The 24534-nt window shown below is 41.5% G+C and overlaps 1 protein-coding gene across 1 annotated transcript in view; it reads right to left on the bottom strand.

Moving 5' to 3' along the window:
• Positions 1-8142: 8142 nt before the first annotated feature.
• Positions 8143-24534, bottom strand: part of BTBD16 (BTB domain containing 16) — a 31993-nt gene continuing 15601 nt past the window's right edge. The window contains exons 11-17 of the mRNA XM_083616956.1: positions 20975-21094; positions 14608-14699; positions 11820-11902; positions 10473-10550; positions 9764-9862; positions 8483-8671; positions 8143-8368 (exon numbers count right to left, since the gene is read on the bottom strand). Of these exons, the coding sequence (XP_083473082.1) occupies positions 8300-8368; positions 8483-8671; positions 9764-9862; positions 10473-10550; positions 11820-11902; positions 14608-14699; positions 20975-21094 (730 nt within the window). The 3' untranslated portion in view covers positions 8143-8299. The remainder of the gene's footprint in view (positions 8369-8482; positions 8672-9763; positions 9863-10472; positions 10551-11819; positions 11903-14607; positions 14700-20974; positions 21095-24534) is intronic.

The raw sequence follows: 24534 nt of genomic DNA, 5'->3' as shown, positions 1-24534 counted from the left end.
AACAAGTTCATAACTGCAAAGAAGTCTGAGTAAATATAATTTTAAAAGCTCTCTTTTGCTCTGTGTTTTAAGTCAGAAGTCTAGTAAATTCAGGCATTACCTCATAAAGCTTTGAGAGACCAATAATTGTTCTTTCCAATGGTGTCATAAAACCACTTTTACAACAATCATTTTTTAATTTTGCTTCCTCTGGAATATTTAATATTGTCCACTGTGCAGTAGGGCTCCCCCACCCCCTTTTCAGGCTTAAAACAGGGGGGGGGGAATCTCTAAAAGGCCTCTTCTATACTCAGCTGTTGCATGAAAATACATCTTTGTTGTAAGGAGGCTTTCAGTAATCGCACTTCATAATGAAACAAAAGCTGTAATCAGAATGCAACAATGAATGCTGAAGTCAGCTGTGAACAATGGTTTGCAATTACCATGGCAACATTTTCTACCAAACCCATGAAGGGTCATAGAGCTTGCTCCTTTCTCTGTGAGAAAGCAGCTTTTCATGCATTCACAATTATTCAAATGTTTTAAATTATCTTTCAGTAAAAGTCCCAGAGTCACACCATCTAATAGTGTATCATGATTCATGAAGAAGTGACGAAACTTTCACCCACAATGTCTGTCGTGTGCCAGCAAAACTTGCATTGTATAATTTACACAATGGAGAATGCAGTACTCTTTCATAGTTTGATTACATATAACTCAAGTTTGACAAGGCACCATCATGATTCCTAAAGAGTGCCTGATAATGTCTCGGCAGCTAGCATCGTGCCTGCTGATCTTTGATTCCTTCTGTGCACATTTTGTGAAATGCTCCCATTTGACTTGATTTGATTTGGATGTACTGTTCCGTTTCTGTTGAGGATGTCTGGGGTGCCTTCCTCATTTCGCACATTTACAACATTTACTGGACATGTTTACTTAGAAGCAAGTCTTACTGAGCTTTCTTGTAAGTGTGTTTTGGATTGAAGCTGTAGGCTTCAACCCTATGGTGGGGGCATGGGCGTAGCCAGGGGGGCAGGAGGGCAGCTGCCCCCATCTAAAGCAATAAAAATACATGGCAAACTGAGGTTCTGCCTCCCCACCCCCAACAAAAGGCCTGCCTCCCTAACAAAAATCCTGGCTATGCCCATGGTGGGGGGAAGGGAGATGACAAATATTTAATCCCCGCCCCCACAATTTTATGTATCATTGGAAACACGTGGAAGGAGCAACTTAGATATGCACACAACTGTGTCTAATTTCCCCCTAATTTGGGATTGTGTCAAGGGACTGGGAGACCTTTGGATCTAAGCTGCTTCTTGGCACACCCATGGAATGTCGGTTGTGTGGTTTTTTTTTACCCTTCTGACATCAGAACTTCCAACACTGGTTTCAGCAGAGCTTCAAAGGGTTCAGCGACTGAGCCTCTGACATCTCTATTCTATGGCTCCTGTGGTCCTCCACCCCATCCTCCAAGGGCCATAGGATTACACCCTGAGAGTACCTTTTAAGTCCTCTCACGGTTTTCATTTTTGTGATTCTGCATATAAGAAATGTGATGGGACCTAAGCAACTGGCTGTTTTTAATATACCGTGAGTGATGCAGCTCGGTTACTTTTGGAATATCACTGGAGGCCTATTGGGTCCTTTGCAATATTTGCAAATACAATTACAGATAGCCTGACGCAGAAACTGATGAAACGCTCTATATTTATGCTGCAACGTAAATATATTCAAGCTTGTGACAAGACAGATCTGCCTCCAGGTGAGCCTGCAGGGCAGCTGCAAATGTTAATACTGTTGCACACCACCCCTATCTCCCAGCGGGGTGAGATTCCAGGGGTTCCAGGCGTTTACCCAGTTTGTGTTTCTTTTGGAATGAGGAAATCTTTGTGATATATATAGTTTATTTACACATATATACAACCTGAACCTGCGATGGAGGGCTTTGCGGCGTTAACACCCCAAGACGGCCTTACTTCGCCCAAAGCCGCAGACTTGGATTCAGACAGAAATCAATCATTTCTCTCCCCCCGCCCCACAACTTGCTTCTCATCTTGCTGCTTTCCTTCTAGCTCACATCACTCCTACTCTCATCCCACTCACTTGCCACCTCATACAGAGCCACTCCCTTTGTTCCCCTAATGGCCCACCACCTCACCAGGAAGCTAGCTTGGCTATTCCAAGAATTAGAAGGGTCTCAGCATGCAGCCTACTCCCCAGCCCACAAACTCCTAACACTGCTTTCTTTTCTTTTTAGCCACAAAGCACTGACTCGATCCCATAGGCTAGCCAGTTCTTAAGAGCTCTTGTTTATTTTTGGGGTGTCATGTACCACCAGGGGTAGGAAATAATAGCAGCTTATTCACATGCATCTGATGAGCACATTTAGCAGTGCTTTTTTTTCTGGGGGTACGCATACCCCTAAACATTTTGTGAATCTAAGTTTGGCCTCATTGAGGGGCAGTATTCCAATATAAGTAGGAAAATGAGAGTACCCCTAAACATTTTTTTTTATAAAAAAAGCACTGGATAAAAGCATAAGCTAACACCACTGCACTTCCTTCCCCCATAACATAGACGTTCGTCTGGTTACTTTTTTGTTCTTCTGAATTTTGTATTCTCTTTGTTCCTTTCCTGTTGTTCGGAAATGTTTATTATTCTATACAGTACGATTCCGGTAGGAAGAGTATACATAGTAGCTTATCCGCACACAAGCAACTGTGACCTTCAGCTTAGCCATGTTATTTGTTTTGGATGGGAGGAGCGTTGCCATGTCATTACAGGTAAAGGGCTTCCCCAGGTCCATTCTTTTCAAACAATGACATTTCCTTGAGTCATTTTATCATAGCCATGTCCGTGAAGTTCTGCTTATGGCCATTCTTTCTTTCAGCTCAGAAGTTCCCTCAAAGGGCACAGTCAATTCAGTGCCTGATATATGTGCATTTATATCCCATTGGTCAGGTTGCCTGCAGTTTTGGGGTTGCCTACAAGATAGTGCTTCTTTTGTAGCAACATTACCACTTCTGTAACACTGAAACAACAGTATTTTGGGAAACAGAAAAGCGTGTTTACTTTTCCAGTACCACAACCATCAAATCATCTTCTTCTTTTTATTTAGCAATCACTCATAGCCGAGTAAGATTGTCTTCCATAAACACGGTTTTAGCAATGAGTCCGTAAGTGACAGTGGAGGCCAATTTTGGATCCACAAGTCCTTCCACAGTGGGGACATTGGTTTCTGGGCAGGAGTTGATCATGGTGAGGGTTTGCCAAGTGTGCCTTCCTCTTAGCATGTTTCTCCCTTGTGTCCTGAGTTCAAAGCCCATGACACCTTTGGCAAAGGCTGTTCTCCAATTGGCGCACTCTCAGGCAAATGTTTCCCAATTGTTGGTGTTTATACTACATTTTTTAAGATTTGCCTTGAGACAGTCTTTAAACTTCTTTTGTTGACCACCAACATTACGCTTTCCATTTTAAAGTTCGGAATATCAAATATTATGGCTCCAATAAAATCTTGCTTTTGGTTTAGTTAGTGACCAGCAACACAACTCCTCTGTATACTTGCACATTCTATTTTATGACCTTTGGACATGATCCAACCAATGTTTAAAAAACTGCTGTTAATACTAAAAGGCTCTGATGTGTGTACAGTCTTTTGCTGTACATCTCCAGAGATTATAACAGCATAGAAGGTGAAAATGGTTCAAAGAACAAATAATTTAGCACTGCAGTAAGTGTCAACTCTCCGTTACACAAAACTGTGATGTTCTATTATTAGTATTATTATTATTATTACTATTATTATCATTCATGTATTTGACAGGACTTGTGCCATGGAATGATATTAGGATACCTGCAAAGCTCATGTCCTTTGGATGAGAAACACTAAAGTTGCAGGCAGCCAAATATTGAGTGGCTGTCCCTTTGAAATTGATGGGGAACAACAACAACAAAACTGAAGTGGGAAAAAAGAACAAATGCAATTTGTTTTAAACAAAGGAAACTTTTTAAAAAATCTGCTTCTGTAACGTACAAGGTAGTTCTTAAATTCCACATTAAAAGCAACCTATAAGGCACTTAACATGCCTCTGAAAAATAAGGAGCAATACATTTAAATAAATGGCCATGTTCTTACCTATGATATCAACTTTATAAGGTTGTAATTGTAATCTGAGTACACACTGACAAGTTTATAAAAATCCACCTGGCTTTCGCAACAAATATGACTCAGTGAAGGTGATTCATGTAGAAAATGAAGTAATGAATGGTTCAGTTTACCAGTGTTATTTTGGTGATAGACAAGGGGTGTGGTTTACCCCAGCAGTTGTGAAGGATATGCCCCCCCCCGCCCACAATTTTATACTTTAAATGGTGCGATCCTATAAATGCTCATTCAGAAATAAATCCCATTGTGTTCAGTGGGGCCTTACCAACCAGTAAATGTGCATTATGAGGTTGCAGTGGGAGTTATTTCTAAGGGAATGCAAAAAGGAGAAACTAGTTCTCAAAAATATCAACTAATAAAATGAACTCAACATGTTTCCGGATTCATGCTCCTTCCTGAGGCGCAATCTTAAACTTTCAACTTTTATAGAGCAGCTGAAGCGGCCTGCACCAATACTGCTGCCTATTTAGTTCCAAGCGGGCCTCAACAATTTGACTAAGGTTTAATTTCCACACACCCTCAAAAGGCAGTATATGAGTTTATTAACTTTATATTTTGTCACCACAGTTTCCCTGAGAAAGAGAATAGAAACAATAATGGAAATAATGAGATTTCTTTCTGCAGAGATAAATTTATGACATCGACATTTTTCCATTTTGTTCTTTTCTTCTGGTGAAGCTCTGACATTGGGACTGAACTCTTTGTTTGTTTATAAATACAGAAATATCGTTGACAGCCGCCAGCAATTACATCATGTTTCCTATATTCACCCACACTGACATACTGACCTATGCTTCCTGTAACACCCACGTTTTGACTCTGTGGGTATTTGTATTATTAGCAGATGCAAATTGTGATTCTGACCTTTGCTGTTCTTGATGTGCATGTGCTTAAATTTAAAGGACAGAGTTGAAATTTGGTGGACAATGCAGGTATGGGGTTTTGGGGTTGTTGTTGTGTGTGTGTTTTTGTTTTTTGTTTTGTTTTTTTGCAGGATTTGTGATTCCATCCATGCTGTTTTTCTTCTTTCTTCTTTTTTCCTGGTTAGATTTCTTGAAATGACTTCTGTATCTTGAACTATAAATTATTATATTTATATCCTGCACTTTTCTCCGGGGAACCCCAGGGTGCTTACACACACACACACACACACACACACACACTTAAACGGTAGGACAACCATTTTACTGCCTTTGCATTTATTTTAGGCTTACAGGCAACTGTGCTCTGTCCTCACAACTGACCGCATGTAAAGGATTGTATTAATTGGCCATTAGCTACGGTTCTCCAAATGAAATAGTGTGTTTTACTCAGTCTTCCTGCACATTAGCTTCCAAACTGAGGTTGCCGCTCTTATCTAATGGGCCAGGAACACTTTGATATTTTACAACAAAGTATGCTTTATTCAGCTGGGTCATAAGTAAGCACAAACCACAATCTTCTGTATTTTTCTGTAACAACTCCACAGAAGCGCAGGAAGGCAAACTCAAGCTTACAAGGCAGAATAATAAAATCATAGAACTGAGGAGTTGGAAGGGTCATCTAGTCCAACCTTTGCAGTACAGGTATCTACACAACTGGTGGCCATCCAGCCTGTGTGCTGAAAAACCTCCAATGAAGAACAGACTCTCGTGTGAGTCTGTTCCACTGTCAAACAGCTCTTACTGCCAGAAAGTTCTAGATACACGTAGGTAGCCATGTTGGTCTGACGCAGTTGAAATAAATAAAAAAATTGTCCAGTAGCACCTTAGGTCTCTAAGGTGCTACTGGACAATTTTTTTTATTTTGCCAGAGAGTTCTTCCTGATGTTTTAGTCAGAATCTCCTTTCTCGAAGCCATTGATTTGGGTCCTGCCCTCCAGAGCTGGAGAACTCAAGCTTGGTCCATATTCCATGTGGCAGCCATTTGAAGATGGCTGTTGTATCTCCCTCTCAGTCTCCCCGGCTAGACAACAGGCCTGCCACTATGTCATTGTTTGTATCAGCAATGGCATGTTCAAAGCAGGCATACATGCCGTGTGGGGTGGCAGAGAACAAAAGGGTGGATGCCACCTCCCAAAATGACCTTGACAGTCATTGAAGCAGCTTCCAGGAAAACTTTCACAGCCCTGACCTGAAAATAATGAACCAATTTGGCCACACCGTACAACCAAATGAAGGCAAGGAGATGTGCTGCCAGACTATCACATGCTGCCTTTCACATGCAGTGTGACAGAGGATAGTCCTCTGTTTGAATGACTTTTAAAGGACCTTCCTTCATTTCATGGTGCCTTCCAGATGTGGTTGGGCTCCAACTCCCATCAGCCCTTGACCAGCAAAGTTGGAAGTTGTAGTCCAAAGACATCAGGAGGCAGCAGGGCTGGTAGCCACCCTAGTCACACACCCATCCACTTCATGTAAAGGTAGCGAGCAGGAGATCTTATGGGGAACATCAGGTTCTCTCCCATGGGGAGAGTCTGGAAGAAATACATGCATGAACCCCACAGCCAATGGTAAGAAGTTTATTTAGAATTTTAAAAATCAGGAGGACAAAAGGAAGAAGCAGAACCCTACATTAAGAAACCAAAAATAAAGGAAACATTGTTCATGAGAAAACCGGAAGCCTGTTTGTAAGTAGCAAGGTTAGGTTGGATAACTTTGAACCAACAGGCTCCTTTTATTTTCCTCATCATGTTTTGTTCATTTGTCCTCTCTTCCTGTTTTATTCTTAATAAAACTTCATGCAATTTGACTGTTGGGGTCTGAAGTATGTTTATGCCAAGCATTCTTGTGATCTCCCATGTGCCTTGCCACTGGAAGCATACTATGTGGGTGAAAGAGTGGGATTCCAAGGGGAAACAACAGGCTGTGTTGAATTGCAGGGCGGGAAAGGCACCTGGGTGCTAGGCCTGTTGTTTCTGATAAACAGAGAGGGATTTAGCTGAGAAGTGCAGGGTGTGGTGTCTCCAAGTCCCTTTGGAAGCAATTGCTTTGACCTCCCAGAATTCACCTCACCTGGGAGTTGTCGGGTTTAATAAGGAGTGTGGCTCGGGTTACAACTGGCAACCGGCAAGGCTGGGCATAAACAGGCTCTCCTCACCTCCCCCTTCCATTACCGGAATAACTAAAGGTCCCTCCAAAAATCCCTTTTCTTGTTCAAGATGATTTATGTTCCTGGTGCTATTGGGGCCGCTATATGCAACCCTACCTTCCACACTGTTTGTACCTGCAAAAGTTTTGAGGCAGTCACGCTGCTTCATTTCCAATCAGTGCACATCTCATAACGTGCTGATGATATCCTCAAACTTTTTATAGCACACCAATGTTCTGGTTTGTTCTTGTCCTGCTTTTGTTGCTCTTCAATCCCTCTGGACAGTGAAAATGTGGTAGAACTGGAGAAGCATAACAGAACTAAAGCAGAATACATCCACCACTATTGCACTGTTACTGTTTTCAATAACATATTGCAGATTACAATAAAACACCTACCTGGTGGGGCTCTACAGGCAATTTGAGATAGAGCAAGAGCAAAGCTATAAAGCCATACATTTAGATTATGTCTCAGGATTTAGACAATGTTGGTGATTCTGGCAGAAGAATTTAAGTATAAACTAGGATTGTTTGGGGTGCTTGATCTCAGTTTCCTGGTATGGAGGTGGCTCTTGCTTTTATTTGTACAGTAGCCTGTGCAATGGGATGAGGGCTAGACTAGGTGGGGTTACCTGACACTTTTATGTGAGCAACATTAATGGCTTCCCGAAATCAATAACGACTAGATGTGCTGTAGTGCACCTGGCTGAAGGCCAGCTGGGGAGAGTGGAAAAAGAAAGCTCTCTAAAATGCCACGCACACGGCTGTTTGCATCCATATGGGAGGAACGGTTCATGCCCTTCATTTGCTAGTGGGCACCAGATTGGTAATTTGAAGCTACACCTAAGCAATTGCAATCTATTTGCAGCATTTGCCACAGGAAACAAGAGTACAATGCAAATAGGGATTAATGTCTAAATGAGCTGAGCATGAGGGAAGGGTGCAGTTTATTCTCCTGTTATGCGAAATGTGATCACCTGCCTGACCAGTGCAGGCCCTTAGACGTATGATATTAACACTCCTACGCATATGCTAGGTGTCAAAATGAGTCCTTCAGCAGAGCTGCCCAGAGAGTGCTTGCTGTCTCTTACGATGTTGGGAAAAGAAGAGAAAAGGTCACATAGATTGGAACCGATGGTATGCATGCTTTCAAAACCTGCATTCAGAAAGAGGCAAGAATTAGCACTCAAGTTTCTATCTATGCTATTTAGGAAGTCAATGTAACAATTTTGTTTTTCAAATGTACAAAGGGCTCCCTTCCCTGACTTACCATGCTTTTACAGCTGGGCTTCTTAACTCCAAACCTTTGAGTAAGTCTCTCTGTAGTGAACTCTTCCCATTTCCCATCTATCTGACACTGTGCTTTGATTTCATACTTAACTTCACGTGTCTCCTTTAAACTGACAGGACTCCGTTCGGCAGTAAAAAAAGATATAATTGGATCTGCATGTTTGACTCTCTGAAATGACACAGAGTTAAATTGTTATTTGTCAGCGTCTGTGAGCTGAAGGTACTCAAAAACCTCCACCAAGAAAATCCTAATTCAAGGTACAGTGGTACCTCGGGTTACATTCACTTCACGTTACATATGTTTCAGGTTACAGACTCCGTTAACCCAGAAATTTTACCTCGGGTTAAGAACTTTGCTTCAGGATGAGAACAGAAATCGTGCTCCGGTGGCACGGTGGCAGCAGGAGGCCCCATTAGCTAAAGTGGTGCTTCAGGTTAAGAGCAGTTTCAGGTTAAGAACAGACCTCTGGAACAAATCAAGTACGTAACCAGAGGTACCACTGTAGATCAATCTCTTTTTACCTAACTGGTCTTCCTAGCTCCCATTGTTTTTCCTTTGGGTATGTACACATTAGTAGCTGCAAAGGCAAGCAAGGTGGCCACTCCCATTCCCTTGTGCATTTCATGTTGCATTTGCTGTACACAACTAGAGAGCAGGTGATGGTGTCTTCATATTACCAGTATCTGATTTGTTTACCTGCAACTGTACACCCCCCCTGAACTCCAGTTCAAGGAAACTGTCATTCTGCACATGTGAAATGGCTGTCTGAACTGTATACACCTCAACCAATCTGTGACTTGCATTTTCAAGTCAGAAGGAAGTTGGTTTGAGGAGAAAGCATCCAACAGAAGTATTTCTCAAGAAGCTGCAGGATACATATGAGTTGAAGCTAATGCCATGTGTACTTGACTTCAGACACCAGAGGTGGGAGTGCAATGGAGCTGGAATGGCAATACATACATATCCTTTGTCTTAGCTACACCTGCTGAACTGCTCAAGTCTACCTGACTATTAAAGGGGTAGGATCCCTATACTCCTTGGTCACCCTAATGGGGAGTTGCACAAGAGCACTTCTGCCCAGTTTTGCAAGTCAGCCTTAACACTATTTCCCTCCTCCTTATAGCAAAAAATGCCAGTGACACAATCTTCCTTGTGGAAATTTATTGTTTTCAGGGTGTAGCCTAGTTCAATGTTTTATTCATCTCCCTAAAGATTGATGGTGGCCCAAGTTAGAGAGAACTACAGAAACGCTTTTCTTACCTGCATGTAAAAACTGTAGGCTGAAGCATCATGTTTTACTGCTTTTATCTCAAAGAAGAATCCATAAATGGAAATTATTTCTGAATGGTACCTTGGCTCCTGAAGTAACCAAGAGATATTTTTTTAATGCTTTTTTATCCCAGTTAATTTCAAAGTTATGTCAGCAAAAAGATCTGTAAGTATTGTGAGAGGGCCATTAAGAGAAGTCTGGATTCAACAGAGCAGCTGACCTAGTGACCTCTAAGGGGAAGGACCGTGGGAACATCACAAAAGACTGAACAGTTGCCCATTGCTTGTGAGTTACTCTGTAGGTATAGACAAAATCCACCTCGCTAATTCTTGCCACAATTTTGCCTTCCCATCCCCCCAAGTTCAGTCTGTATTTATTTATTTATTCAATTTATATACCACCCTTCCTCCTGAAAGACCCCAGGATGGCAAACACATCAACAATTGGAGGAAATGGTAAAAATGTTATAAGAACAGTTTAAAACGTTATTTCGGCCAGTGATTTCAGAGTTGGCAGCAACAGTATCTTTCAGCCAATTTTAGCATATATATATTAAATCCTTTCTCTTTCTTTCTCTACCTGACTATTCATGCATATCCCTCCCATCGCCATGTTAGGTTATGTGAAATGTTTTGTCAGCAGACGGTCCCCTGCCCTCCATCCTGTGTAGAAATTCTTCACGTTTTAATAGTGACCTACCTGTGTAAGCACCAGACCAAATCTCACTGCCTGAGTGTTAAAGTCTCTCTGAAATACCATGTCACCACCATTCTCTAGCTGAAAGGAAAAGAAAACTTCATATAGAGTTCATGAGTTCAATTTTTTTCAGTACAACACAGGTGCCAATTCAGTGCTTTAGCCTAACATGGGTGGTTCCCATGTCTAGGAATTAGGTATACAACCTGTTATTGAAGGGGTTGTAGTACTCCCCCTGAAGGAACAAGCTTGTTGTCAGGAAATACTCCTGGATTCCAGCTAGACACTGGAGTATCAAGCGGATTCTGTGGCCAGGGATGCCAATGCCCAGCTTAGGCTGGTTCATCAACTATGACCCTTCTTGGCCTGGGACAGCCTGGACTCAGTTGTCCATGTTATGGTGACTTCCTGCCTGTACTACTGCAATGTTTCCTACATGGGGCTGCCCTTGAAGATGGTGTGAAGGTCGGAGCTAGTACAGAATGTGGTGGCCAAGTTGTTAAGTGTGACAGTCTGAGAACTGTAGCTGTTTGAGGGGAACAGAGTCTCTGAACAATCCTCGGCTTCTCTCAACAAACTACAGTTCCAGGATTCTTTGGGGGAAGCCGTGACAGTTCACACCCGGGACATCATGGTTTTAATGCATGCATTTTAACAAGAGATGTCCAGGGTGTGAACTGTCATGGCTTCATTATTATTGATTCATCATTATTTTCCTTAAACAATGTTAGAAATTAGGTCCATGCTTCTATGTACACTTCTCCATTGTGTATCTGTTTTCAGTGTCCGACCTGAATGACAAGCCTCTACACACTTCAAAGCAGGCCTGGATTTTTATAGGCATAGACATACAGTATTTTTCGCTCTATAAGACACACTAGACCATAAGACGCACCTAGTTTTTGGAGGAGGAAAACAAGAAAAAAAATATTCTGAATCCCAGAAGCCAGAACAACAAGAGGGATTGCTGCGCAGCGATCCCTCTTGCTGTTCTGTCTTCAGAGAAAGCAACACAAAGCCTCTTCAGGGCAGGGGGAACGTTCCTCCCGCTGCCCTGAAGAGGCTTTGCGCAGCTATCCCAGAAGCCAGAACAACAAGAGGGATCGCTGCGCAGCAAAAGCAGTGATCCCTCTTGCTGTTCTGGCTTCTGGGATAGCTGCACAGCCTGCATTCACTCCATAAGACGCACACACATTTCCCCTTACTTTTCAGGAGGGAAAAAGTGTGTCTTATAGAGCAAAAAATACGGTACTAGGAAAATATACCAGAGAGGGAAACTATGAAGTTAAAAAGAACTAAAAAGAACTAAAATCCCCCCATTTGCTCAGTATAGTAAGCATACCAACTCACTGCATGGTAATGATCAGACAAGATCCTTGTCAGCCATGGCAGAGGAAGGAAGTTAATTTCCCAGAGTTCCTCCAGATGCCTGCCTTTGGGAAGAAGAGAGGAAAATGAATTATTATTAAATTTCTGGTAATCAGAAAACAAAAAAGAGATGTCATTGCACCTGCTGAGTCCGATATTATTGGTGATGCACTTGCAAGGCTTTGCAGGCACAACACTAAAAGCAGGAAGAGTTTTTGGAAAGGGGAGACGCAGCAAGAATGCAAAAGGGAAGCCCAGGCATGTGAACTGGGATTTTAAGGCCACACCTTGTTGAAGAATATGAGCAGCTAAGAAGCTGTGAGGTCAACGCAGAGAGAGGAACTGATGAATTCGTCAGGAGAGAACGGGTTGCAGAAAGACAGAGAAAGGGGTGGCCCTGACCACATCATCATGTGTCCCTTCAATGTATCATCCTCATGGGAATGCAAACCCTCAACAGAAAAAAGAATCCTACCCCTGGTATGAGGGATGCGGGTGGTGCTATGGGTTAAACTACAGAGCCTAGGACTTGCCGATCAGAAGGTCAGTGGTTTGAATCCCTGTGACAGGATGAGCTCCCGTTGCTCAGTCCCTGCTCCTGCCAACCTAGCAGTTCGAAAGCACGTCAAAGTACAAGTAGATAAATAGGTACCACTCCGGCAGGAAGGTAAACGGCATTTCCATGCACTGCTCTGGTTCTCCAGAAGCAGCTTAGTCATGCTGGCCACATGACCCGGAAGCTGTAAGCCAGCTCCCTCGGCCAATAAAGCGAGATGAGCGTCACAACCCCAGAGTCAGTCATGACTGGACCTAATGGTCAGGGGTCCCTTTATCTTTACCTTTACCACTGATATAAATCTATCCTCTCCCATCCACCTGTCTAGCTATGGCACCACTCCCTTAGTTCAGTCACTACTTTGTCCAAGTTGACTCTCCTTTATACTTTCTGCACAGTGCCCCTTTCTGCTTCTGCTCAGCGTTCTGCCAAAATTAAAAACTGTCAGATAAAGTTTTCTTTTTGACAACCTTGCACAGATCCTCAATTGTTTCGACAACCGGGATTTGCACAGTTTGCAGGGATGCCATTCTTCCTTCCCTGTGCTTCTGCAGGCCAGACACAAATGCCAAGAATCAGGTTTAACAACATTTGGCTGGGTTTTACATTAACCTGCTTTTTGAGATGCTCACAGCACAATGAGGAAGAAATTAATCTGGGCTCTCGTCTGTGCTACTGCTGCCAAAGAATGCAGTGCTGTTTGCGTATAGCAAAGTATGCATTTCAGTTTCATGGCCAGAAATGGCTTTGCATGATGTCATCACAGTCTATTCAGGCTGAAAGAAGTCAATGTAACATGGGCTTGCTATTGAAAGCAGCTATTGTTCCAAAACAAATGTACTGACAAAGTGGGTGAATCAAAAATATTTCTTGTTAAATGTGGTTTCTTTTAAAGGGCGCATGACAATAAGCTTCCATTCTTCTTTCCCTCTCACATCGCAAAATGTACAAAAAGTGCCTTTCACGTAGTTGGTGCTGGATAAGCATTAAATAGTGAGAGGCATTACAACAGAAAGTAGAAATTTCAATGTCTGCACTTGGCTAATGCTTTTATTAGGGCCAACCAACATGTCACAAAAATGTGGCAAGCCTTTGAGTTCTCCAAAACTCTCCAGGGATGGCGAGAGCCTTCTCCCATCCCTATCACCTGAACCAGAGCCTATCCGCAACCTTATAAGTTGTGACGAATTGCTACATGGCAGGCGAAACCCAAATGTCAACAGCCAATCAGCCACGTGGGGAAAATTCCTGCCGTGCCCCTGTCCCAACAACAGACGACACACGAAGGCATAACAAGGTCAAGCGCACAAGTCCTAAAAGTAGTGAGAGGTGGGCGAGTGTTCTGAATGCACACACTGAAAGAGGAAGCTCTGGGTCACATGCATGGGCATAAATAGGTCCCTCGAACCGTTTGGACTACGTCCCATTGGCCAGATTGTACCCAGCTTCGAGGGACCTACCAATTGGGTGTTGTGGCTGTCCAATCCCACCCACAACACAGGGTGTTGGTTTTTCCAGGTCTCACCGCAGTGTGTACCCTCTTTAAGGGAGGACCCGATTTCTAGTATCATGGAATATTGAATTTGTTTCAAAAAAGAGATAGCTGCAATAGATTTTGCCGAAACGAATGGAGGAAACACATAAAGAAAATATGCATGGAATGTTTTGGATACATGGGTGGTCTCCAATGCTACATCTACTCAGAGTAGACCCAATGTGCATGGCTAATTTAGTTTAATTAATTTCAGTAGGTCTACTCTAAGCAGACCTTAGTTAGAAATGACTCTCTATTGGCAGTTATATACATGCATATGCTAGTAGTTTTGTGTCTGTGTGTTATATGTGTGCACGCGCGCACACACACACACACACACACTCCTTGTGCATTTCCTCCAAGTATTTACACCGTCTTATTGCAACTAAGCCCAAGTATGTGTAATGGAAGTAATCACATGCTCTTCCCCTGTAAACTCCTGCTTCCAGTTCCTTCCTCTGCTCCTTCCTATCTCTCTATTTTAAGATTATAAGCCCCTTGGGGTAGAGACTTCTGAAACCTGTTATTTGCAAAGTGCCATATGCATATGTACCGTAATTTTATATTAAAGAGGGCAGAGCAGACCTATGGAGTAGGGTACACAAAATTTGGGAGTGCATTTTGATTTGGAAAACTGATTGCGACAGTATGTTTAGGTTCTAAAGAAAAAGTAAACTTACTTGAAGTGATGCCATGTAAACGGAGGGACTGAAAAATAGCTATGTATCGCTGTCCTACTTCCCTTTCCAGGAAGGCACATATCTTGGGTAAGCTAAAAACAAAACAATGGAGCAGAAAACTTTGTTTAAACCCAGCATGATTTCCTATCCAAGCTTAGTATTGCTAAAGCTATTGTTCATTTTCTACATGGAAAGCATCGGCAAGCATTACAAGTGCAAATAGATTATTATGTGAGGTTTCTGTGCACATGCTGAAATGCCAAAATGTGTCACTGCAATGAGTTATGCATGTGATTCTCATATGCAAGGCAAGTGAGATTCTACATGTATTTATTTCAGGCTTTGCCCAAGACAAAACTGATTTCCTAATGTGAAAGATACCAATGGTAATGCAACAGTAAGAATTAACTCTGTGTTAATGTACCATTTTTATATGTAACTGTGTATTTTTGTAATATTTTGTTTTAAGTGCCTGTTGTTGCTTCAGCTGTTTTGTACACTGCTTAGAGATATTTTTAATATATTAAGTGGTATGGAAATTAAGTAATAAATTAATCAATCGTTTCCCCAGGTAGGTTCTCCAAACATCTACCTTGATGTTATTCTTAATCAGGACTCACTCTACCCTGTCTTCTCCCCCACCCTTGCCACAGACACAAACACAAACACAAACACAAACACAAACACAAACACAAACACACTGGCTTCAGTCATTTTTCCTCCCCCTGCCCTCTTTTCCACTGAGTCTGCAAAGAGATCGGAAGTTTTTATTCTGTTTTCAGCTAGCCACAGTTTAGCATTACATTCACTCTGAGGTACAGTGGGCAATTGTAAGTACGGTTTAATGAAATAAGCCAGCTTCATAAACCAATCTTTGAGGTTGGCTTGGTTCAGTAAATCATGGTTTGTCCTGGTTCAAACATAACAATAAACTGTGGTTAGTTGGAAATGGAAGGAAATGTGTCTGATCACACACACAGCGTGAAACATGAGGGGAGGTGTGCAAGCTCAAAGTTCACCTAGACGTGCTCATTTAATGATAAACCATAGTTTATTATTACATCCGAATGTAGCCACCATTCAAGCATATGATTCTACAATTGGGGGTGGGGGTGGGGGTTTTGTACCTCAAAGTTTTATATGAGAGTGACATACAAAGAATAATTCACCAAAAAACCCAACCCTCTGAAAGGTTATATGAAAGGTTTCTTAGAGGTTGATTCAAAGGTTGACTGCGTTATTAACAGCAGGAAATATCTAACCAACCATTTAGGTTATATAATGATTAATAGGAAATAGGAGCTGTGTGAGGCCAAATCCTTGCCAGGGAGGAGGAAGCCAGGAGCACAGAGCTGGTAGACTAAACAAAAGGGTTCACTGATCTAAGTGGAGTCCTCAGGTAATATTTGATAAACAATCCAAATTTTTCCAAATGAGTGAAGCAAGCCAGTGTCATTGCTAGTTTTCTGTTTTATTTTGTATTGATTTACACAAACTGGTCCAGGCTACCTTGTTTTTAAAAGTGCCTAGCATAAACCATTCCCAAGAATCCACCTTCATCTCCCTAGGGAAGTGTCAATTATAATGTTTCTGTCATTATGCTTTTTTCTTATTCTACTGGGGAAGACACATAATAACCCTTGGTGGCAGAGGGAAATGCCATGCCAAAAAACAAACAAACCACCCATCCCCAAATCCACATGCAGATTACAAAGGGGGGTGGGAATCCTGAAGCTGGAAAATTTGGCTCACAAGGTGGCATGTCCTACCCCTTGAAATTTTTGAGTTTTGTCTTTGAACAGCTAATCCCCCTATGCTGTATCACAAGCATGTCTACTCAAAATTGAGTTCGATAGGACTTACTCCCATGTAATTCTGCACAGGTTTGCATCCTAAAGGCCCTTTGAGCCCATTGAACTAGTTCCACAGTTTGGATCCTGCCTAAATCTCTGCTCATTCCTGTTTATGGATCTTTGCTGGACATTTTTCTCACTACTGTATACTTCTTTTCATGGGTATTTCTTTGCCGAAGAACAAAGATATGCCACAATAGACCCAACTCTAAATCACAGTCATTCATTAAGGAAGCTCTGAATGAAACGACTCCTCAACCTCCACCTTCACTCCTGGCTTCTTTTTCAGCGTTCATTTGCAACAGTGCTCTCCCTAGATACTTTGAATACTTTATTTTTATAGATGCAAGGCAACCGGAAGTAAGTTCTCTGAAATTGAAGCAACCCACACCCTGCCTTTGAAAGGTCAGAGAAGAATCAGATGCCTGTTGCTGCAGTTCACTTCAAAAGGCAGAAAGGAACTGCAAAGTGGTTTTTTCCTCCGCTTTACACAATAGATCACTTTCAGCGACTTTACACAGAAAACAGCTGTTTTCTCTGCACATTATATTTGAGCTGAATGCACTACTTAAACACACAGGGATATTCACATTCTAATTATTGGAAGGCACTCTCTTGAGTAAGCATATTTGAACTAAGCATATTTTTATATGAACTATTTGAACTAAGCATATTTTAAAAGACTTATTTGCCTTCTAGAATACCGCTGTGCCGCTATTCTCCATTATCTTGCAGTGTCCAAAAGTTTGTTCAAACACTCAAAAAGTTAAGGAATGCTTGAGCACTGAAATACAACTTTATAATGCTATTTCAGTTTATTTGAGGAATTTCCATCCCACTCTTCAGGTAACAGACTGCTCCCAGCAGGTAACAGGGTAAAATATTTAAACAATATGAAGTACATTTGCTTGGCACCTTACTTCCCATCTGTGACTGAACCAAGTTCACATTCACAAAGCAAGCTTCCCTTAACCTCTGCAGAACCCTACCTCTCCCCCCTGAAATTTATCCCTAGGAATTGGGGGATATTTGGGAATGGGTTACGGCATGAGTGTCTATCAATTGTGTTACAGATAGGTAGCCGTGTTGGTCTGCCATAGTCAAAACAAAATTCCTGAAATAAATATTTTTTTGTTTTATCAATTGTGTGTTTGTGTGTGTGGTGGGGAGTAAGCAGAAATCACTCCTGTTACATGAAGGGAGGAGCCCAGCCACAGAAAGCAGCTTAAAACTCATATGGTTGGAGCTAAGTGGTTAGTGTCCGAATAGGACTTGGGGGGGGGGGGCAGCTATCAAAGTCCCATTCAGTCATGAAGCTCACCAGCTGACCTTGGGCCAGTCACTATCTCTCAGCCTAACCTACCCCCATAGGGTTGTTGCGAGGATAAATTGAGGAGGTGGTTAACCAAGTACACCACCTTGAGCTTCCTAGAGGAATGTATAAATACAACAAACAAACAAACAAACAAACAGATTCATACAATTATGAACTGTTTGGAGAAACCCAAACCTTAAGCTCCCTTTGGCTGGTGGAATTAGCTGTATGGTTCTTTGGACAATGGCCAGTAACTGGGAACTGGCAGCCTTGTAGAGATTCTCCTACAGCTGCATGGGTAAACTGTATGAGGAGGGGCTTTAAACTAGCTCAAAGCTACCTCATTTCTGGTGCAGCTGCCGAACAATGCTAAGCTTTGTGCATCTGCTTCTTTTGTTGTTCTTTTCTGGAAAGGCACGTGCCAGCTCAAGGGATTCCCCTTGATTTGATTCAGCAATCCTCTTTAGCAGACTATTTTTGGGCAAACTGAAAACTGTGCTTGGAACATTTGCACCTGTTAAATTATAATAAATAAACACCACTGTGCTGATCGTAGGATTTGCTCCCTTTTTTAAAAAAGAAAAGATATAAAATGGTCACACTTACTAACTTGCTGGATTGGGCTTTCCAGACCTACTATATATTGACTGAAATCCAAAAGAGAGATAAGCACACTTTCAGCCTGAGAAACCAATGTGCTAAAGCATGCATAACTCTTGTGTTCAACTGCAGTCATCAGATGCAAGTAAGTCCCACTGAAATCAACAGGACTTACTTTCCAATAATATGTTTAGGATTGGGGAACTATAATTGTTATGTACTGAGCTGAATATGATCCAAAAGGCAGCAGTCTGATTGGTCCTAGAACAATAGGATTCAGAATGCAGCAGACTGATTGGTCCTAGAACAATAGGATTCAGAATGCAGCAGTCTGATTGGTCCACAGGAGCCGCCCAATCCAGCTCCAGGTGGAAGTGAATCTGCAACCTGATTGGCCTACAGGTGAATCCTGGAATTAGCCAATCACATGGGGCCCATTGTGTAAATAATGTATATAAAGCAGACATTCTGGAGGAACTTCCATTCCTCCTCACTACTATGAGCTGAATAAAGAGCATGAACTCCACACTCGACTCCAAGTATATTTCAATAATTGTCTCTGTTTCAACACACCCTATTGGTTTGATTCCCATTCATCATGTTTAAAGGGGTCTCAGTGAAAACTGGATAACCAACAAGTTCCAGTGTGTCGTATTGCTTAATGCACAAATGCAGCACGCTCCTTTTCTGTTTCTAGATGCCCTAGATAGTAGCAGGTTACATAAAGTAATCTTCAACTAAATAAATACAGATGTGTAAATGACAAAACATTTTAAACTGAAGGGAATTTAAGTGGGAGTGTTAAAACAGATTTAGTGCAAACTGGGGGTGTAGCTAGTTAACTCTGCAACTCCTGACTGCAAAATCATTGGGAAAACAGAATGCTTCAGCACAGAGGATGTTGCAAAGCAATGCATGTTACTTTAAATGTGAACTGCGTAGTTGCAATCTGGCATCGCACTCAGCTTGCACATGTGTGCATCGTAAAATTTCTCATTTTCCACTAGCTTTTCATATAAAAAGTATTTCTTGGGTAAAACTAGTAAATACTGATTCACCCACAACTCATTTTCTATATCCTGGTGAAATGAGAGAGAGAGAGAGAGAGAGAGAGAGAGAGAGAGAGAGAGAGAGAGAGAGAGGAGAGAAGAGAGGTTGATTCCAAGTGGGGAGCTCCATTTTGAGCCAAACAGTATTTTCTTTATACTGATACATGACTCATAGGAAGGAATGTCTTATGGGAATAGTAACAACAACAACAAAACAGCAATGTCAAGAAGATCTGTTTGAGGACAGCGGGAAGAACGAAGATAATGAAAAGCATTTTCATGTGGGAGGCTTGAAATCCATTTGCTGCTTATTATTTCAGTCTAAAAGGTGAATGTGGGGTCTACTTCTGCCATTGTATTAGTTCTCCTGACTGACTCCCTCTCTTTCTTCTCCAAAACTGCCTTCTGCACCCTCAAAGCAGTTTTCAAAATATGTGATTGAATCCCACCCAAAAGCAGTGGCGCCTGGAAGTGCCTAGTGTCATCAGCTGCAGGCATACTCTGGGTTTCTCCAGATGACCTATTTATTGAGCATTCATCCTCATTCACCTGGACAAAGTGTATGCGGAGGTCAGATTGTATTTGGTCTTCGTTGAGCATTTGTTCTGAATTGTTTGTGTATATGTCTTCCCGTTAACTACTGTTCATGCCACACTTTTCAGTGCATTTCCTCATCACTTTCCTAACCAGAAGAAATCTTTTTAAGTGGATTTGTTAGGCTAGGGCAACAGAGTGTTTTCATCTACTCTAAGGGTGTGCACATAGAACATTTTATTCTAAAATCAAAAGCTCTTGGTTTTTTTCTAGGTAAGCCCCATACAATTTAGAGCTATTGCTTACTTTTTGCCCCTGAAAAGCACTTCTTGGGAAACTGGTTTCATACAAAATAATAAAAGCTCATTGCAGATTGATTCTGCATTATCCTGGTCTATTTGAAGATAGAGGTAGTCAGCAGGGCAATGTGTGTATCCACACCTGTCCAATGAAATTGTGGGTGGGTGTATACTGTGATGCAATCACCACTTCCTTCTTCATTCACCTGAGGTATGCTCAGTGATGGGAAGGTGGATAATCTCACCAAGGGGAGGATTTTCAAATACGTATCCCAAAAAAGACACCAACCCTTGTGGATGGCAGCATCTAGAATTAATCTAGAATGAAAGCAGCATGATGAGCATGAGCATAAATGATTCCGGATTGAGAAAAACTACATTTCTGTGTCACAAACAGATTAGTACCCACACAGCCTAATTATGCAAACCTAAACTTCTGGTACGTGCTTGAATCCCTCCTGCAAAATACTGACTGTTGAGAGGGGCCCTGAAACTCTCTCATTCTGAAGGGTTGTATTTTTATATTTTGGGGTTTATCCCCTCATATGTGTGTGTGTTTAATGCTGTTTCTTTACTGTATTCGAGGACGGTGTCAGCAGCTGAAGACTTTCTGCTCTGTGAGTGATTGCGCTGTTAGACTTTATAGAAGTTTTAAAATATGTACAATTGATATGAATAGGTGTGTAGAGTAGGGATTTTAAAAATACATTTAATTACCTGCTAAAATATGTGAGGACGGTATCGTAAGATGGAATTATCTGAATTTTGGGGTTCTGTTGTAGGAAGACCCAGCATAGTGCAGTTCGCAGGAGATGAAATTCATTGAAAGTAAATAACCTGCAAGGCAAAACAAAATCTTTATGAACTACCAGTTTGTATGGTGTCTCTATTTGTCTAAACAAATAGTTACATCATTATTTTTAAGCGTAGATATTAAGTGTAAGTTATTTTCCTCAGATAACCATATTTTCCTATTTTGCTTATTTTTAAGAACTGGATACAACCGCTTCAAGTTAGTTTAATTTACTTTAGCGCATTGATCAGCATGTCATCAGGCATATTTTTAAACTGCAGTTCCACACAGAACACTTGACATGACATGTAAGTTACAAGTCCCCAAAATGGCAAAAACAACCATTTCAGTAGTATTGAAAGAAACAAATGCTCAGTTTTTCATGGGTACATTTCAGATTTCTGTTGGGGCCAGGACAAGATGTAGAAAAGTCAAAAGTCCCAAGCAAACCTTGGCTACATTCAAAGTTAAATTTTGAAACATCAGTACAATATTAATATTAAAGGTGCCCTTGCAGAATGAGATATCACCTGAAACAAAGACAGTGTGTGTCCTGTCACTACATAGGCACTGTTTTTTCTCAGGCCCTTGGGGTTTCCTGTACTTCTGCTGTTAGTTTATTCCTGTTTCATGCAATGATGCACCTGCTTTCTTGGGCGTTCCTGTGTTCCTGACCTTGTATTTTAGGCCAGTGTTTCCTTTACCTCTCCAGTGGCCTACCTGATGTTCAGCCTATTCAGTTTGGACCTCTGACTTGCAAACTACTTGGTTTTTGAGCTAACATAGTGAAAACCCATCTTCCTGTCTTCATCCCTCTACAGATTAGGGGCTAGAAGATGTTCAGCAGAATCTTACTTAACTAGACAGAAGCTTTTGAGAAAGTCACATGGCAGCGAGGAAACTTAAGGACAGCTCTTAAAAACTTTTGTGGGAGGAAGCTAATTGCTTTCCGAGAAGGGCAAAGTTAATGAACTGCTCAGATAAGACAAGAGTCTATTTAAAGACAAGAAGCATGGAAAATGTGTCTAGCTTTCAGCAACATTTTGGAAGTAAAAGCAGGCAGTCTTTAAAAGTCATTGGGAAAGGGATCTTTGCAAAAAGCAGACATTCTGTCCAAACACTATAAATAAATCTGCAAAACAAGGAGCTTATAGCTGCCCCTGGGAGCCACCAAGTGTTTTAGCGGAAGCAAGAATCTAAAATGGATGGTGGTGGGAAAGCAGCAATAATTTATTTCTCACCCCTTCATCAACCCTCAGTTTTGATATAGCACAGCTCTGAGATATCTGATTTTGATTACCTTCAGGAACAAGGAACAGATCTTCTCCACTGCCCACCCACAGACATTTAATATGCCCATAGCTGTGTGGTCAAGTGGGAACTAGGAGAATGGCCTTGACCGTGGGATCTAGTGGGATCTAGGGCTGGAAAGGTCTGTCGGTTCTGGTTCTCTCTGTTACTCATTTAAGTTATAACTTAAATGTCCCACATTTTGCAGCAATATGCCTTAAAAAACATATTAGTGTGAATTTCTCCTAATAAACACATTTTAATACGCAGTTTTGAGTAATTGAGTGTACATTTTTTGAAAGCAATCCTTCCTAAGAGACTGCATTTTTGTATGTATTTTCACTCGTATCTTCATTTCCACACACACTTTCCCACTGATATATGCATTTTTGTAATCATTGTTTGCTTGGAGAACTTCATGAAATTTGAATAAGTGCATGTACCTGTTCACGTATTGTTCTGGAAAGTGCAAATTTTAGAAGACATTTAGAAGACACCTGAAGGCAGCCCTGTTTAGGGAAGTTTTAAATGTTTGATGTTTCATCACATTATTATTATTATTATTACATTGGGAGCCACCTAGAGTGGTTGGGGAAACCCAGCCAGATGAGTGGGGTATAAATTATTATTATTATTATTATTATTATTATTATTATTATTATTATTATTATTAAATTTGATAGATTTGACTTTAAATGTGTACTGAATATCTCCTCCATCCCTAGTGGATGTACATCTATACTGGTGGCAAAAGGTCCCAGGACCCCAGAATCTCCAGGTTGTGCTGGGAGACGCTCCCTCTTTGAAACCCTTGGGAGTTGCTGCCAATCATTGTAGACAATACTGCGCTGGATGGACCAATGATTTCACTTAGTATGAGGCAGCTACGTTCTTACTGAGTTCCTATGTTGCTGTGATAGCCTTCCCTGTAGAACAGGAACTGGCATCTGTGCTCACTGCAACTGAATTGTCGTGATGATCAAGCGTTCTTTGCTGACCCTACATCTTATTTTCGGGGGGGGGGGTGTATTTGCTAATATGCACTGTTTGACTCCTATCTTGCTCCAGACCTCCATCACTAGAATAAAACAAGGGCAGGCACAGTGTTGCCACATCTGAAACATTGTCAAATATAGTTGACAAATGCACATCCTTCATTTCAGAAGCTCAATGGTAGATCACCTGCTTTGCATGCAAAAAGCCCCATCGCCACTTCTGACAAAATCTCTGGGCCTTAATAATTATGTGATTAGCAATCACATTGTGTGCTTAAAACAAAACAAAACACACAAGGTGAAGAGGGACAATTGTTCTCAGGAATGCAACATGCGAAGACAAAATATTTAAGCCTCCCCCACACCACTTCTCTTATCGGTGAAAATTGTGCCTCCTTTAGTGCATCAATGAGCATTACTGGGCAGCCACTGCCAGCCAGGACTAGACAGTGGACAGAGGTGAGCCAAAGATCTAAAGCAGATTCAAATGATACCTGAAATCAGTCTGCAAATCAGAGGAAACCTGCTGAATCCACGTGAGAAATCTTTAACGCCCTAGCAAAGCTAGGTCACACACAGAAAATCTAATTCACATGGCAGGCTCTTACTCCCAATGTGACATGTCACAGACATAAATTCCCAGTGTGACATGTCATAGGCATAAAAACAATCTGTTTTGCTCAAGTTAAGTAAGACTTTCCCCGGAATTAGGTTGCTGCTTCATAACACATCCGCTAGGACAGTGGTTTTCATAAGAGAGCAATTACAGTGGCCATAAAACAGAGAACTTCTGGTCAAGTCAATATTCGGTTTCATTTTAAAAACAACTTGTGGAGTGGCAGAATCCAAAGAAAACCAACCGTCATGTCTGCTAAATCCTTTGCTCACAAGAGTCAATACCCTTCATCTGACGGGCATGCTCCCTCTGTACTAAAAGTTCCTTCTCCAAACAAAGTTTGCACCTGATCATTCCTGCTTACCAAAATGAATGAGGAAATAGCATCCACCAAATCTGCAATTTTGAAAAGCGAACAGTCCTTCACAGCACATAGCTTAGCACCTGGGCCTTTCCAACATATTGCTTGGGTGGATTAGGAGAATGACTGTTTATAGACCTCTTAAGAAATGACTGGGTGGTGGACAGTCAAAAATATTAAGCAATTATATCTATCAGCAGCTATTTATGTGGATGGAAGGTT

This window comes from Podarcis filfolensis (genome assembly GCF_964270895.1).
Source record: "Podarcis filfolensis genome assembly, chromosome: 5".
NCBI classification, from domain to species: Eukaryota; Metazoa; Chordata; class Lepidosauria; order Squamata; family Lacertidae; genus Podarcis; species Podarcis filfolensis.
The sequence above is the reverse complement of the archived record's forward strand: the minus strand, read 5'-3'. Positions and strand labels throughout refer to the sequence as shown.